At 33.5% G+C, this 18,236-nt stretch overlaps 1 protein-coding gene across 1 annotated transcript; it reads left to right on the top strand.

Annotated features, from left to right (window-relative positions):
• The first annotated feature begins 1,869 nt into the window (after window positions 1-1,869).
• Window positions 1,870-11,925, top strand: LOC126740289 (caspase-8). The gene is made up of 6 exons (XM_050446248.1): window positions 1,870-2,416; window positions 8,649-9,196; window positions 10,859-11,081; window positions 11,143-11,280; window positions 11,341-11,530; window positions 11,595-11,925. Exons 1-6 carry the CDS (start codon window positions 1,972-1,974, stop codon window positions 11,737-11,739), a joined length of 1,689 nt encoding a protein of 562 aa, XP_050302205.1. The 5' UTR covers window positions 1,870-1,971; the 3' UTR covers window positions 11,740-11,925.
• Window positions 11,926-18,236: the final 6,311 nt, after the last annotated feature.

Raw genomic sequence — 18,236 nt, 5'->3', positions numbered from 1 at the left:
ATAGTCAGAGTGTTTTGCCTAATAATTCGAGCATGTACATGATTTCTAGGTATAAGTTCCTCAAATATATCGGAGCTTTGGACTTATAAAGGCGATATACTAAGGTGCAGTATACAAAAACTTATATAGATAAGGTATTTTTAACCACCCCAAATCATACATGCCTTGGGACACATGATTAAACTTTCCTAGGTCAAAGATAAGTCTACAGCAGGTATTTTGCACACGTTGTAAGCGATATTGTGTCTGCTGGTCCAAGCACGGAAAGAAAACTATGAGACAATATTGGATAATTGACATAACAAAAGTTTCGGCAAGTTTTTTCCTAGTCTTGAAGTTTAATATTGACTTATTAGCATAAAGCATACGCAAACGCAAATAGCTCTTTTGAAGAATAGTACTAACATGCTCTCTGAATCTAAGAAAGGCATCTAACGTGAGACCTAAAACTTTTATACTCTCAGAAAAAGTAATTAATGTATTATCTAATTTAATTTTTATCGTTGAAGTTATAATTCTACGAGACTTTTTATTAGTAAATAGCAACATCTTCGTTTTATTAGGATTTATGATTAAGTTATGTTCCTTTGAGTATTTCGATATTAGGTCAAGTTCAGTGCTTATATTGTTGCCTATCTCTTCATATTCATTGGAATCAAAGTAGTGAATCAGCTGCGTGTCGTCAGCATATTGGTAAATTTCAGATGTACTGACAATATTAGGCAAGTCTGACGTGTAAATTAAAAATAAAAGTGGACCAAGTATTGACCCTTGCGGCACTCCTGATACCACATGCTTGGGATCCGAAAAGCTATCCTGCAGTCGCACCTTTTGAGTTCGATTCCAGAGATAACTTTTAAAAAAAGATAAGACAACGTCATTACACCCATAAAACTTTAGCTTAGCAACAAACACAAATACACAATCTAAATACAATGTCAGTATTTGGATATATACTTTTTAAGTTCATTGTGTTAAACTACTTATTTATCAACCACTGTCTTTTTTAGAATGTAACACATGCTCCAAAAAATGCCATATTTCACTTTCAATGAAATGTACGTTCAGGTCGTTGGGATATCTCTCTTGTAATGACAGAACAGTTCTTTTTAATTCACCAGAACTCAGTAATATTCCTCAGTAGGGTAATATCAAGGAAACAAATTTTTTTATAAAATTCTTTGTAATATGCTCGCCGTTCGAGAATTTCAATTAGAATGGAATCAATTATAGGGAACAACGTTGAAGCTCTAAACTCACCTCTTTCAGTCAAAACTACCTCGTTATCTCTTGTGGTCTTTTTCGTACGTTACTTCACTGAGTATACAAATTTTCTTCGTATCGTTTTCATATACGTCAAATTTGTTTTCCTTGCTTTCATATATTCCTGAACCCTTTTTACACCCAAACCAAACTAAGAATCAATATTTTTTAAAAGCAAGCAACAGCATAAAACACTCAACCTAATTTTTTCCGAATAAAGAATTCAGTCTCGACTAGTTTTTTCACCATTGGATAATTTTCTCCGGAATACTTATAATAGGCAATATCGTGTCTGATCCGAATAGACATGCTTGCTATTTGAAAAATTCAATTTTTTGATATCTTGTTTGATATTCTTATTGGTTATATATATTACAACATTTTTATAGAAAAAATGCGCAACCAAAAATATTAATCAACATGTGCAAGCGTTTTTTCGAACATGCCTCATTTATTTTTTGTTGAATTTGTTTCATATTTTTGCCGTTCACTGTATATCCCTCTATCCCTATGTTCCCCTACGTACGCTAAGGCGTGGCAACACTGTTTAGTTGACAAAATTTACCACTCCTTTATAGGTTATATCTTGTCACTTGTCAGCTGTCATAAAACTATTTGGGGGGTGGGAGGGGAGCTTGTGTATTTTTTGGCTTTGTATATTTAATTAATTCTTGGTGATTCCCAGAGAAGCCCCCTGAATAAAGGAAAATGGGAACGCGGCATTCAAAAGATTACCTTGGGTCGGGTGACGTCTCCTCAGACGACGATTTCGATCAGCCTTTCTTTATGGAGCCGAATTACTTTAAACCCAATACTTTACCCCCTTATGCAGCAGATGACTACCAATTCTCTGATGCAGTAAAGGAAGATAATAGTGTTGATGCCATCGGAGGCCTCGGGCTCTTCGAACCGACAATTTCCGTGGACAAATTAATTGAGATAGAATCCAAGCTGGATTTATATGAGATAATATCACTTATGTACTTGCTGTGTGAAGATTCAAAAAATGCCTTAAATAACATGATGAGGGCTTTAAATGCTGGTAGAACTAGTCAGTGGTTGTTGAAGTGGGCAAAATCTGAAGATATGTGGCAGAAAAAGCTTGTCGAGGCTTTGTGTATTGTGCAGAATTATGCGGTCTTGAAAGAGTTAGGTAAGATTTTTAATAACATTATTTCTTTCTTTACTTCCAAACATATACAAATCCACAAATACCTATAGGTCATTGAAACAATTATCCCCTTGACATTCCTTTGAACCACAGAACTATATGAATATTAAAAATTGACATGATTCTCTTGATTTGTCTTTATTCCAAAACCCCTTCTGCAATGCAAATGCATAACACATTACTTAATATTTTTTAATCTTCAATTTCATTATAAAAGAAATCTTAATTTAGAAAGGAAAAAAAAAGGTTAACTAATGGAGTGCATTCAAGGAAAAATATTGATTGTGAAACTAATTAACATTTTCAGCTTTTTTTAAACATCCTAATAATTTTATTATTTCAAGTCTCCTGTTAATCTGTTAAATGGTTTAATTTTCTACATTTCTGGTGTCAACACAATGTATTTGTCTATAAGTTCATTATTAGTGTTTATGTTTAAAATATCCATACATATTTCCAAAACTGTTGATATATTCCAGTGTGAGAATATTAAAGTAATGATTCCTACAAGAAGTTTTCTAGTCAACATTCCCTTATATCAGGTTTTTAGATTGAAATCGGTCACTCCAGAGTCGATGAGTGTCTGCCCTTGACACATTAAAAGCCTGTGGGTTTGAAAGTAAAAGCATGCATACAGGAGGTAAAAAATGAGTTATGCATGTTGGTAAAATCAACAATAGAAGTTGGCTTAGGTCCTAAAGGTATGAAGGTTGCAAAAGCCTCACCAGGTTTAAATCTGGGGACAGGGAAGACCCCTATAATTATCTCCCAGTATAGGCCTTGCCTATAATGTTAAAGGTTTTCAAAAATTCATTAATGATCAAGTGGTGGGTTGTATAGAAGAAAATAATATTTTGTTATCCTGTCAATATGGCTTTCGTAGGTCTAGTGACATTAATTCAGCAGCTGTCAATCTTGTGTCAGAACCTTGGAAGAAGGACCCTGTGAATTATAAGATACTTCTAAAGAAATTAGATTTTTTGGGTGTATGAAACTCATGTTTGGATTTTTGTAAAAAGCAACAACACAAAACACAAAATCTACAGCATCACATAAAATTTATGTGATGCTGTAGGTTTTGTGTAGTTGCTTTTTACAAAACATATGACCAGCATCTCTGTGAAAACATTACATAGCAATTAACAATTGTCTTGCTGGTATAGACTGGAATCAATTGTTTTTGGGAGAGACATCTATTGATGTCATAGTTTCAATTTTCTATAATGTGATCTATTCCTCAATGGAAAGGTTTATTCCTCTAAAGAGTACAAAAGTTCTTCTTTTCCATGTTGGTTTTCTTCAGAGCTTCGCAGTTTGATCATAAGAAAGAAACAAATTCACAAAAAGTTTAAAATTAGTGGTCAACAGCAGGAATATGATGAATTTGTATTTTTGAGACATCAATGTGAGTACTTAAGAGAGTTGTGCTATCAACAATATATTAATAAGGTGGAAATGAATCTCGCTAGCAATCTGAGGTACTTCTGGTCATATATTTGAAATAAAAGAACTGGTTTTAGCCTTCCCTCCAGAATGGCATACAATGACAGGATTAGTATGAATATCTCGGATACTGCAGATATGTTTGCAGAATACTTTAAATCCATCTATTCAGATGAGCAAGTCAATGACATACCATCTTTTGATTTTGATAAATCAATTTGACTGAGCAATTTAACTCTGTCAGCGCAGGATGTTTATGAGATTATTACTTCCTCTAAGAATAAGCTCTGCACTGGACCAGATGGGATTCCGGCATTCTTCCTAAAGAAATGTGTTTGTGTTCCTACAAAACCAATACTGTTCATTTTTAACAAATCTCTAGGTACTGGTTCTTATCCCACTCTCTGGAAGAGAAGTTTTCTAAAACCCATTTTTCAATCTGGTAATAGAAGTGAAAGTTCCAATTATCAGGCTGTGTGTAACCAATCTGAGTTGCCAAAGCTGCTTGTCTGCCTGGTCAGTCATAGGATTGCCTGGAGTTTTAAATCTTTATTTAATCCTGAGCAATTTGGATTTATAAAAGGCAGATCTACTGATGCTAATTTGGTGTTGTATGTCAACTACCTCTACCGCAGCTTGGAGAAGGGACTTCAAGTTGACTCAATATATACAGATTTTTCCAAGGCTTTTGATAGGGTTAACCATGGGGTACTCTTGCAGAAGCTTAGGGCTTTAGGTATTGTGGGGCCTCTTCTTCAGTGGATCTCGGGATTTATCAGAGGTAGAACCCAGATTGTTAATCTTGGAGGTACATGTTCCTCTAAAATTTTGGTGCCACAGGGCTCTCACTCAGGCCCTGTTTTGTTTTGCCTCTTTTTGATTGATTTAGTTTGGAAACTTGAAAATTGTCGTGTGCTAATGTTTGCTGATGATGTGAAGCTATTTCGGCCTATCACATCCCTTTCCGATGCTGTGCTCCTGCAAAAAGACCTTAATTTGTTCTTTGATTGGTGCCACTTGAATCGAATGTCCCTTAATATCAATAAGTGCCATAAGATTACTTTTTCTAAGCAAAGAAACCCTATTGCTTTTCTTTATAAAATAAATAATGTAGCAATTGGTGTCAAAACAGAGGTTTCTGACTTAGGAATATTTATTGACTCCATGTTGTCTTTGAAAAGTCACATCAATCAGGTGACTGGTAGGGCAATGAAAATGCTGGGTTTTATCCAACAGTCTACAACTGATTTGTCTTTGTTTACTTTTAGATTACTTTATTGCTCTCTTGTTAGGCCCATCTTGGAGTATGGCTCAATTGTGTGGTCCCCGTCATATAACTGCTACATTGAGCAGATTGAAAAAACTCAAAATAAATTTTTAAGGGTGGCTGCTTTTAGATGTGGTTACAGGAGACAGGAGTATTACTATCAGTGGGTCAGGGATAACCTGAACTTCCCCACATTAGAGTCACGAAGAACATTACTTGACTTATGTTTTATGCATAAGGTTTTAAATGCTACTATAGATTGTTCCGAGTTATTGTCTCTTTTTAAACTTAGGGTGCCTTCCAGATTGAATAGACAATCAGAAATATTTTCAGTCCCATTCCACCATACCAATTATGGTATTAATGAGCCAATTACACGAATGGCTTGAAGTGCTAATGGTCTGTCAGGACAGATAAGCTTTTTTGACTGTAGGATTACATCTTTTAAGGAGCAGTTAAAGAATATTATTTCATAGGGGCTTTAATTAATTAACTCATCTACACCTTTCATTGATTTAAAGATGGTTTTGTATCTGAATATATATGTTTGTATGGGTATGCTATGTAACACTTTTGTAAATGGATTCTGTAAATTAATAAAATAATAATAATAAAATAAAAATGGATGAATTTTTTTATTTGAATCATGTTTGGATTGGTTCAAGTGTTACTTAAAGGAAAGCCAACAGTTTGTGAACATCAACAATTTGCACAGTGACTTGAGGAATGTTGTCTGCAGGGTTTATCAAAAGTCCATTTTGGAACCTACTCTCTTTATTATACAATGTATAATATCAATTATATAACCAATTTTCATTTTAGAGCATATGCAGATGACATAACTCTTGTCTAGTTTGATTGAAATAATATATTGATCCCAACACAAAGTTCAATCCATAGTGCCACCAAGAAACTTTACATCATCATGCATTGCTACAGACCTACAATAATTCATTTTTATTTAAACAGAGGGGTTCACATTATTCATTTTTTCAAGGAACATAGGACTGTTTGGTAAAGCCTTTAGTATATTGTTAATGTATCACATGTTGCACTAAAAAGTACTCTAGGTTTGTATTCATAAAAATGGCAACAGAAATGAAATAAATCAAGGCTTAGGGTTGATAAGATTTATAAGCCTTAATATATGTAATGACTAAAAGCTTTTTCAACACATATTATGTACCAATTTTTCAGATGCCTTAAAGTCAAATATTAGTAAATTCCAATGTGTTTTTGTAGCTGATAAATCTTTCTCTAATCTCCAAAACTGTTACTTACCTGTTTTGATTACCAAAGTATACCTTTAAGGCAATAAAACACAACTGCAAATGGGTACTATCGTTAAAGGTTGGAAAAGCTAATTCAAATAACTGAGACACCACTGAGGCCTCAGGCAAGTATCTTAGATCCACTTCTAAAAAAAATAAACATGCTTTATTGTTATTAACAAAGAAAAATTGTTCTAAACAAAGCTACCTTAAGTTACTACCACTAAACTTAACCACTACACCCCATACATACTCGAGTTCTAAAACAAACATCAGAAAACAATACATAAGAACAGCAGAAAAAAAAAACATAAAAAGTAAATTAAATTCCATAATTATCCCCTCAATTATAAGACAGCAAAGAATTCTAACCATACAAACAATTCAAATAAAATTCAAATACTGTAAACTTACACTTAGGGAAAATTAGAATGTGTTGACGTAGTATTCATCCAGTGAATAGTAACATTTTTCGGTCAAAAGTATTTTCAATTTACGTTTAAAAGTGTCAATACATGTTGTCTCCCTGATTCCACCTGGTAAACGATTGAAAATTTTTTGATGTGGAGGAGGGGATTGGAAGATTTAGATCGTTCACTTGACGCGTTAAGTATCTTGGATTTGGGGTTATAAATTTAAAGCGATTTGCAAAAAGTAAGCAGGCCACTTCCTGAATGTAGAGGGAGAAGACAGTGTGTGTGCCCAGCCTAACAAATAATGGGCGACAGGAATCTCTTGGTTTAGCCCCACAGATGTAACGTACAGCATGCTTCTGTAAAACAAGCAACATTTGTAGAAGGTAGGCTGCTGCATTACCCCAAAAGCAAATGGCATACCTAAGGTGGGATTCAATTAATGAACAATATACAGATCTTCCAAACTCCATGCCAAGCTCCAGGGTAGCCACTCTGACTGCAAAACAACCTGCAGACACCTTTTTGCAAGTACCGAGAATATGCTCGTCACTATTTATTCATCAACCTGTGTAAATCTGAAGGATTACTTTTTGCTAATCTTGTTTTACCATCTTGTTATGACAAAAATAGTCTGGCAAGACTAACCGGTTTACAGGGGTTATTTCTAGAGAGTTGAGTTTGTTCGACTGTCTTGATTTTAAGGTTTTAAACAGGAACAACTGATCTGATAGGTTACAGATAACCTGTTAAATTAATTGATAAAAAAAAGAATACCTATCAGGCTGGCTTTGTGGGTTCTCTATATGGTCAGTTGTCTCAGTCATACTCACTTACTCAGAAATAAAATACATTGACTTGATTTAAATAGAGTGTTTATTAAAGTTAATATTAATTGATAAAAGCCGTCAAATGAAATTTGTATGGCAAAATATGTATGTAAATATACTTGATGGTATTAAAATTTAAACAAAAATAAAGAAAAGATATATATAAATGTATATAACCTAGAGGTATCTGATTTCGTCAGTGATCACTTCAGAAGCATTATACATAGCAACAAACTAAGTTTTTTAAAATAGTAAATACACCTCAAAATCATATTTGTTATCACACAACCTAGAACATGCCAATTTTTGGTTTTATGAGAACAAAATGTCTCTAAATGCTAATAAATGTTTTGCTATGATTTTCTCAAGGAAAAATAACATTAAGTTCATTATAGCATCAATGGGTTTGACTTAAAACAATTTTGTTTTTATCTTCATTACATGTTTGCCACATTACAAACATCACTTTCTGGTGTTTGTAATGCAATCAATAAATAAATAAATAAATAAATTTAATATAAGGAAAAAATCCAAACAGGATCATCAGTTTCATTCATAATTTTAAAAACTTTTATCTAAATTATTTAATATCATGAGTGCCAAAAGTAAGATTCTTGACCAATATTACACCCAGATTTTTTCATTAATTTTATTTGTCTGTGTAATTATACTTAGGTATTGAATAATAATGAAAGCTGTTTTTATTTAGAGTGAATGAGAGGATACAAATTGCTTAAACAGTGTGTGTGACACATTACAAAAATCATTCTGAAGGGTTTTACAATCTTTAATTGACTTCAAAATGTCAATTGGGTCTCTTTCATTCTCAAGATTGTTAATTATACTATTTATTGCAGCTAAGAAGGAACATTTAATCCTTGCAATATTTCTAGAGTACTTTTGTATGAACAGTTTGACACCACTTCATTTCTACCTTCTGACTCAAAAAAAGATTGAATTAGAATACCCATTGCTACAATTTTTTTGCAGGCTACAATAAAAACGACCTTCAACATGAGTTCCTTCCCTCTCAAGCAGCTGTCACTTGCTCAATAAGCAAAAATAGGAAACTCTTCTACTTAATATCAGAAAGACTTACCAAAGACCAAACTCTAGACTTTATTCAGCACATGGACCAAAGAACATCTAAAGAAAATTCAAAATTTTATGACCATGACTATCTGGAACTGTATTTTCTAGACTGGGAAATATCCGGGGTTGAATATTCAACTATACAAAGGGTATTTAAAAAGATGAATTTGGATTGGTTTTATGATCAATTAGATTTAATATTACCGTCATCTACTTTTACCCCTCCTTCACCTCTGAGGGAATCTAAGAGCAAGACAATGCAAGATAATGCTAATTTGGCAACAAGTTCTATGGATTATCCCTCAAGTTCTTCTCAAGGGCCAAGAAGTAGTGTACCATTATCATTCTATGATTCTAATAGGTATGACATTAATCCTAACAAGCCTGGAGTTATTTTGATCATAAATCAAGAATCTTTTTATACTGAGCATGAGGAACAATTTAAGGTAATTTAATAACAATCTACAGATATAATCATTCAAACCTCGCCTATAGGAAATAGTCTATGAGCGTAAGCGAGAGGGGACATATAGAGTCCACATGAGACAGATAGAGGGCACAATACATATCGTTTCCAAATTAATACGTTTGGCAACACTGATATTTCTGCCGCACAGTTCTCCACTCGTTCATCGGAAAACGAGACAATTCTTATCCCCACCAAACTGCACCGCCAATATGAGATTGCATTTTAAACGTTTAACGTTATTTTTATTCCTAGCTTCCTGCTTAATCAGCAAAGATTAAATTTAAAACCGTTCGCTATTTTCTTGTTAAAATTGAGGAAAAAAAGCAAATTATTAACTGGTATTATGCCGGCAGTTCTGTCGATGAAATATCACGCAGAATTGCATTCATCGGCCCATTCCCGTACGCAGCACAATTTTTGCAATTATTCATAGGTTTGAGTCCCTGGGGTGCTTGCAAAATTGCAGGAAATGCTACGCAAATGAGCAACCACCTGTTGCTAGACCGCTAGGCGAAGAAAGGGAGCTTTGAGAGGTTAATGCTTGTGCTGTTGCTAAAATGAACTGTCCTTGCAATAGTACAACCATTGCCAAAGAAACGTGTATTGAGCCTTTAAGAATGTTTATTAGTAACATTTTGTTTTCAGATGAGTCCTCTTTCTCTATTTGTGGTAAACATAATCCGTCCATTAGAGTGGGCTATTCGAGGGAAAATAAGCACATAAGCATACGAACACGTCCACAATACCTTCAAAAGGTTAATGTATGGGCTGGCATTTTAGGTGATTCAATTATAGGCTCTTTTTTTATCGATGGAAACCCCAATGCCAACAAATACCTTAATCTTTTGAGGGATGAAGTTCTTCCTGCTATTCGAGGGCTCAATATCAATTTAGAACAAGTTTGGTTTCAACAGGATAGTTGTCCCGCTCATAACGCATTGGTAGTACGTCAGTTTCTCAAAACGTCTTTCCCTGATCGAACAGTGGAAACGGTACTACTAGATGGCCCGTCAGAAGCCCCGATATAGCCCCCAATGATTTTTTTCTTTAGGGATACCTAAAGGAACAAATTTATAGGCACGAAAATGAATGGGCTACTAATTTAGAAGAGCTTTGTGTTAAAATTAGGCAAGCATTTAATAGGATCTCCATTGAAATGTTGTCGAACACGAGAAGGTCGTTTTATGATCGATTGATGTACTGCACTGCTAAACAGGGTGCTCTTTTTGAACCTGACACAAGATAATTTTAATTTTTATTTAATATTATCAAATTAACTTGATTTTTTGCTTTATTTTGAATTAATTTTTTTTTTTTTCTGTCCAATATTTAGTTAATTTATATTTACAACATTATTGCAGTCGGTTTTTAGTTTATTTTTTGCCGTTAGGACAGGCAGCAGTAAAGACTCAAACGAAACAATTTTTTTTTTAATTTGCCACAGAACAGTGCATCTCCGCTTAAATGCCTTAAAAATACTAAAAGGTTTCGATTTCGGGCTTCGGCGGGGTCTGCTGCTTCAAGTATGTTGTCACAACGTTGCCAGACCTACCGCGATATATAATTGCTATATAGGCGAAGTTAGGATGATCATATCTGTATATGAGCTTTGTAACCGTAAACATTATATATTTTACAGCATCTTTTACATGAGAACAAGGATGAAATTCAGCTTGCTGATAGACAAGGTACTCTAGTGGATAGAGACAGACTGGAAAGTCTTTTCAAGAGGATGAATTTCTCGGTTATAGTGGAAGATAACCTGACTCATTTGGATATGCTTAAGTCCATAGAGAATGTGACCAGTAGAGTTAAAGATGAAAGTAGTTTGGTTGTTTGTATTTTGTCTCATGGCAGCAACGGTTAGTTTTCTTGATTGTGACTACAAAAAAAAAACAGTAAATACTATTGTTTCTAACATAGGGGTCGTTTATGGAGCAAACAGTTGCAGGGTCGAAGTTAAAAGTATTGAACATATAATGTGTAGGAGAAATAAAAACCTGGTGGGGAAACCAAAATTGTTAATATTACAGGCGTGCCAAGGTGAGAGATGTCAAAAAGGTTAGTAGCTTTCTTGGAAATATGTTTTAACATGTTTAGTAACAATTAATTCTGTTATAGTTATAGAAGAAGAAGACGAAAGTGTGGACGATGACAGCCATAATGCTACAGATGGGTTAAAAAAAGCCCCTACAGCGGACTTGACAACGTATTGGGCTACAATTCCAGGATACGCTGCCATAAGAAATGCTAAAACGGGATCTTGGTTTATACAGGCCCTGTGTGAGGAAATTGAGCAGAGCAATTCTCAGTAAGTTACATTCTTTTATTTAGTATAATTTATTAATTACAACTGGATATTATTTTAAATTAAGGATTCACGTTTTGGACATTTGCACCAAAATAAACGATAATGTATCGAAGAAAAAATGGAAGGTGGTCAATGGTGAGAATATTATGACACCACAAGTGACTACGACATTTACTAAGAGCTTTTATTTGCCTTCATTAAAGTCCTAAAGTAAGTAAATGTTATTTTTGTATAAATATCTTTGTTATATGATCTTCTATGTGATTTATTTTGTTAAAAGTATATATTTTTAGTTTTTATTATAATTTAAGTTATAAGTTTATAAGTAACACAATGATAGTGTGACCAAAGTGCTTTTTTTATACAAAATACATTATTGGATATTTTCGTATAAATTGAGTTTTATTTTGTTCATATTAATGAACATATATTAGATAATTTAAACAAAAACTTGATATTTTGATTGTGCATCTTATAGCCAACCTCCATGAGTTTTTTGCCAATGTTGAGAATAATTTAGCATATAAGTAAATAAAAACGACTTATTAAACTTTAAGTTAGAAAAAGTTTTTATTTTTTTTAACAGAAAATAAAATACTATTTTTTTAAGTTGGAAATTGTGATTTAAATTTATCTATATTGAGAATTTTAATATTGTTTGGTATGAAATGGTTACAAGATAGAATTTTGGGTAGAGTACTTTTTATAGTATATATATATACAGTGCTTTTCTTTGAAGTCCCCCCCCCCATTTATTTTTTGAACGGGTCAAAAAAAATTTTTGAAACTTGGCATAAGTAAATTGGTCTATAGATACTATTTTTCACTGTAAACTAAGTAGTTGTAAATTCCAAGATGGCGGCTGGGCGACATCTTGAGAAAAAATTTTAAATAGAAAGGGGGGTCGTGTGGTACCTCATTTTAAAGGTCTCAATGAGTACTTTACAACCCTGAAATATTAGACCCATATCTTAACTCGTTTCAAAATGGCGGCCTAATAAAAAAGTTTTTTTTTTTTATTTTAACGTTTTACATTTTTATGATTTTTGAATAGGTAAAAATCAGTGTACGAAAATAAATGCGTCACTATTTTATTTTGACATAAAAACGACAGTTCTAAATGTCAAAATAACACATAAGCGCCATCTTGAATAAATGCATTAAATAGAAATCTTGTGTTACCTCATTTAAAAGGTTTTATTGAGTACTTTTAATATTTGTTACATGGACTCGGTGGACTCCGTTTTGACCTGTCTAAAAGTAACAGCCAAAAAATACACTGTTGCGATTTTATTAACGTTTTTAATAATAATATACAAATAATTTATAATTTTTGAATTTTGGATTTAAAGATTAACTTTATGGTTAAGGAAAAATATCTTAAAATTTTTTTTCGAGTTTTTTTTAATAGCTATTTGGTTTTTGGAATGTCTAAATAATGTTCAATAACCTTTAACGTGAAATGTGACATACGAGGGCGGTTCAGTAAGTCTTTAGAAACCAAAAAGTTAATCTTTAAATCCAAAATTCAAAAATTATAAATTATTTGTATATTATTATTAAAAACGTTAATAAAATCGCAACAGTGTATTTTTTTGGCTGTTACTTTTAGACAGGTCAAAACGGAGTCCACCGAGTCCATGTAATAAATATTAAAAGTACTCAATAAAACCTTTTAAATGAGGTAACACAAGATTTCTATTTAATGCATTTATTCAAGATGGCGCTTATGTGTTATTTTGACATTTAGAACTGTCGTTTTTATGTCAAAATAAAATAGTGACGCATTTATTTTCGTACACTGATTTTTACCTATTCAAAAATCATAAAAATGTAAAACGTTAAAATAAAAAAAAATACTTTTTTATTAGGCCGCCATTTTGAAACGAGTTAAGATATGGGTCTAATATTTCAGGGTTATAAAGTACTCATTGAGACCTTTAAAATGAGGGTACCACACGACCCCCCTTTCTATTTAAAATTTTTTCTCAAGATGTCGCCCAGCCGCCATCTTGGAATTTACAACTACCTAGTTTACAGTGAAAAATAGTATCTATAGACCAATTTACTTATGCAAAGTTTCAAAAATTTTTTTTGACCCGTTCAAAAAATAAATGGGGGGGGGGGACTTCAAAGAAAAGCACTGTATATCAACTCACTATTAAGGGTATGGGTGGATGGTTTATTAGTATCTTATGCAGATGATATGGGTATTGTGATTTCAGAAGAGTCTTGAGGGCATTTTTAAATAATAAGACTTTAATAATAATGTATAAAGCATTTGTGGAATAAATTATAAGGTATGGTATATTGGTGTGGGGAGGACTTTATAATGACAGCCTGTACAAATTAAATGTATTTAGAAAATTATTTTTAAAAAAGATAGATTGTACTCCTTTCATTTACTATTTAATAAGCATATTTTTAACACTCTCACAATCTGTTCATATATATATATACATACTCGACCTAATCTAAAGTTTTTTGTTAATCATAATAAACTACTAATAATCTTAATCTAAGATACATAAATTATTTTAACTGTATAACTTGTTGCCAAGTAGTTAATTGTATATAAAAACATTTAAATTTTTATGTCAACATGTAATCTCAGGAAGTACCCATCGATTTAAAAACTTTTTCGTCTGATCATTTGATCACAATTACCTGGGTATATGAACATAATACGTATCATTTTTTAATGAGGGAGAAATATTGCTATTTCACATCTTCAAACCCGTTTAGCCAACGTGGAAGATTATGTCTAAAAACCCCCGTAAACCATGATGGATTTTAAAACAAACGAAATAGTACCCCAGGTGGGTAGATCATCGCATGACAAATCCCACACCAGTAACAAGGTCAGCCTCAAGGATTCTGGGGGAGGCAAAAATTCATCCCCTCCACTCTTAATACAGAACAAATTTAAACTTCACCTAGCCACCTATAATATTCGAACAATGAGATCAACCGAACGTCTGGAAGAATTAGAGGTAGAACTATCCCATATATGGAACATCTTGGGCCTATGCGAAACCAGATTACCGGACGAAAAATGCATCACACTGAAATCCTTTTGTATCCGCCACCTTTTGTATCGAAACAACAGAGAGGAAAATACACACATTGGCGGAACAGCGATAATGATTCATAAGAGTATAAAGCGGCTAGTTACTAAGATGAAATCCATATCGAGTAGAGTCATTTACATAGTATTGAAGATATCGAAAAGATATAGCGTCCAAATAATTCAAGTATATGCCCCTACAAGCTCTGCACCCGATGATGAGATAGAGAGATTCTACGATGACATTTCACAAGCGCTGACAATAGAAACAGCACACTACAAATACATTATTGACGATTTCAATGCTAAACTAGGAGTACCAGCGGGAAACGGAAATCAATATGTGGGTAAATTCGGACTGGGTTGTACCAACGAACGAGGAGAAAGACTGATCAATTATCTCCAAAAAGAAAGTATGTACTATATAAACTCCTTCTTCAAAAAATCAGAAAAAGAGACGTTGGACATGGAGAAGCCCGAACTCAAATACGAAAAACGAGATCGACTACGTACTAACCAATAAAAAGCTTACTATAAAAGACGTTTCGGCCCTAAATCGCTTTGATACTGGTAGCGATCACAGGTTGGTAAGAGCTAAAATAGAAATAAACGTGAAGAGTGAACGAAATAAGCTAATCAAAATACAACCATTTCCCACATCAAAAACAATCCAGGAAAACCGCCAAAAATTTCAAGCTGAACTCAACAAGAAATTGTCTAATAAAGAAGCACTGAATAGCTTGAATATAAACGACCTAGAAAACAGAATAGGTACTGACATTAGAACGACAGCCAAAAAGATATGTGCCACTACCAAGAAAAATAATTTAAAAATAAAAAAGGAAACTAGAGAACTCATGGCGAAGAGAAGAAACTTGGAGAAAGGGAGTCATGAATACAACGATTTTTTTACGTGATTTTACAGTACAAAAAAGGAGATAGGTTGAGAATCGACCTATTAGCTTACTCCCCCACCCGTACAAACTTCTAACAAAGATAGTAACAAATAGGCTTACAGCTAAACTAGATGCCTATCAGCCCCCGGAACAAGCTGGCTTCCGAAAAGGTCATAGCACAATAGAACACTATTTTTAAGGCCATGAACAATGCAAGAATCGACTCTCGATACAAGCAGCTTCTCAAACACATATACGAAAATGCGACAATCACCGTTAAAATCTCGGAAGAGATAGAAACAAACAAAATTCAAATAAAAAGAGGAGTAAGACAAGGGAACACCATCTCCCCAAAGCTGTTTACACTGGCACTGGAAGACGTTTTTAAAACTCTGGACTGGAACGAGAGAGGCATCAAAATCGACGGCAAACATCTGAGCCATTTACGCTTTGCGGATGATATAGTAGTCTTTAGCCAGAATATAATAGAATTACAGGAGATGTTGGCAGAACTTCAAAGAGAGTCGAAAAGAATAGGTTTAACCATGAATTTAAATAAAACAAAAGTCATGTCACCTGACAATATTCAAGTACATATAGAAGACCGAATTATTGACAACGTTGAAGAATATGTATATTTGGGACATTGCATCAAATTGGGCAAAGAAAATCAAATTGCCAAAATAAACAGACGTGTTCGTTTGACATGGACAGCCACGGGTAAACTGTCACACGTCTTGAGAAATGAAACTATTCCAATTAATTTGAAAAGAAAGGTCTTCAATGCCTGCTTACAGCCCGTGATGACTTACGGAATGGAAACCATGACACTCACTGTTAAATCAGCTAACAAGCTTAGGACCACCCAAAGAGCCATAGAGCGGATGATGCTAGGAATAAGCCTGAGAGACCATATCACAAATGAGAGTATTAGACAAAGAACTAAAGTTGAAGACGTCATAACACGCATAGCCCACCTGAAATGGAGCTGGGTAGGACACGTCGCCCGACAGGACGACCTGAGATGGTACACATCGTTCAATGGAGACCTCGCATGACGCATACATAAACGCAGCGTTGGCAGACCACAGTTACGCTGGCTCGATGATGTCAAAAACAAAGTAGGCACCAACTGGCACAGAACAAAGAAACATGGAAGAATATAGGGGAGACCTATGTTCAGGAGTGGACTGTGAAGGGTTGCTGAAAGAAGAAGAAGATCCCTATTTGCTTTATTATACTATTTCTTATTTTTGTAAGGCAGATAACAATGTTATTTTATATCTAGAAATAAGTGACATGATTTGATACTGCACATACACATCTAGCTAGAGGTGAAGTATTCATATTTTCAACGTTTGATGAGTAATATTTTGTGAAGTAATATATAAATTTTGTACAATTTTCTAAATCTTAAAAGGATTATTAAGGTGAGAAATATTTAATATGTGATTTCCTTTTGCTTTTTTAATCTTAAATATTGTATAATTCCTTAGTTATTGCTTTATTATCTCTTAATTTCTGCAATCCACGGTATCTCTGGCAATCCAAGGAGCCCTAGGGCTTGTACCTCGCGAATTGGAACCCGTTTATTATAAAGGGAAATAATAAGATCCATAGCACAGAACACAAATATATAGATATATATCCATAGATTAATACTATATAGATGGAAACTCCCGTAAGAGCCAAGGAACACTGAACGTCGATTGACTTTTGCGCCCTCTGAATTTCGAGGAGTAGTATTAACCGGCAGTGAAAATGGGTTTGTGAGGTCATAACAGCGGTTAATTTAAAATTTTTATTATGACGCCAAATTTGAATTTAGCTCTATAATACCGTGCGCTGTGAAAATTGGTGGGAATGTGAGGTTTTTTTCAGAAATTATAGTACGAAAATAGTAAAAGTGGCAAATCGAGGACTCTATTTAATATGGAACAAAAAAGTCCCAATTTAACACTTTTTTCAGGCAGTTGAAGAAACCTGAAGATTTAACCGAAAATATGGCATCTGGTTTAAGGCTCCTGCTTCAATTGGGCTTGAATAAATGTGAAGTCAAATAAATTTCTCATGCATAGAATTGTTTATTACTATTTTCAAGGCTTAAGAATCTAAACCCAAATAAAACCCTGGCACTTTTAAAAACCCAGGCAATCTGTGTCTTTTGCTGTCCAAACATTTAACACAACAGCTTCTTTTTAGAATCCATTTCCGACTTTTGTTGTTTACATTTGCACTTGTCATTTTCACAAAAAAAGTTTATTGCAACTTATTTATGCAAATGCAATGTCGCCAAAGTCTATATTCGATTCAAAGTTTTTTACTGTTTGTATCTCAGTTTCTTTACAATGTAATTCACTGCTTTTTTAGAAATTTTCCTGTATCCCAGGTGTCAGCACACTCAAATGAACATTAATCACACTGAACTAAACAACTGGAAAAATGTTGTGCGAAATATGAGAACAGATCAATTTTAATAGGATTTTTCACAAAATTTCAAATTCAAAATATGCTTCATTGTTCTAAACATTTGTTGTTGTAAACACAGCTGTATAAAACAAAAAAATAAAAGGAGGTGACAACAAAAAATATATGAAATATACACACAAATAGAAATAAAACAAAATTAAAAGGAAACAAAATAAAAGGCTGATAAAACCAAAAGCTTATCATTATAATATTCTTCAATATCATAATAGGGTCTTACAACAAGCAATTTCCTGACTTACTTTTTAAACCAATC

This window comes from Anthonomus grandis, chromosome 9, assembly GCF_022605725.1.
Source record: "Anthonomus grandis grandis chromosome 9, icAntGran1.3, whole genome shotgun sequence".
Taxonomy (NCBI): Eukaryota; Metazoa; Arthropoda; class Insecta; order Coleoptera; family Curculionidae; genus Anthonomus; species Anthonomus grandis.
The sequence above is the reverse complement of the archived record's forward strand: the minus strand, read 5'-3'. Positions and strand labels throughout refer to the sequence as shown.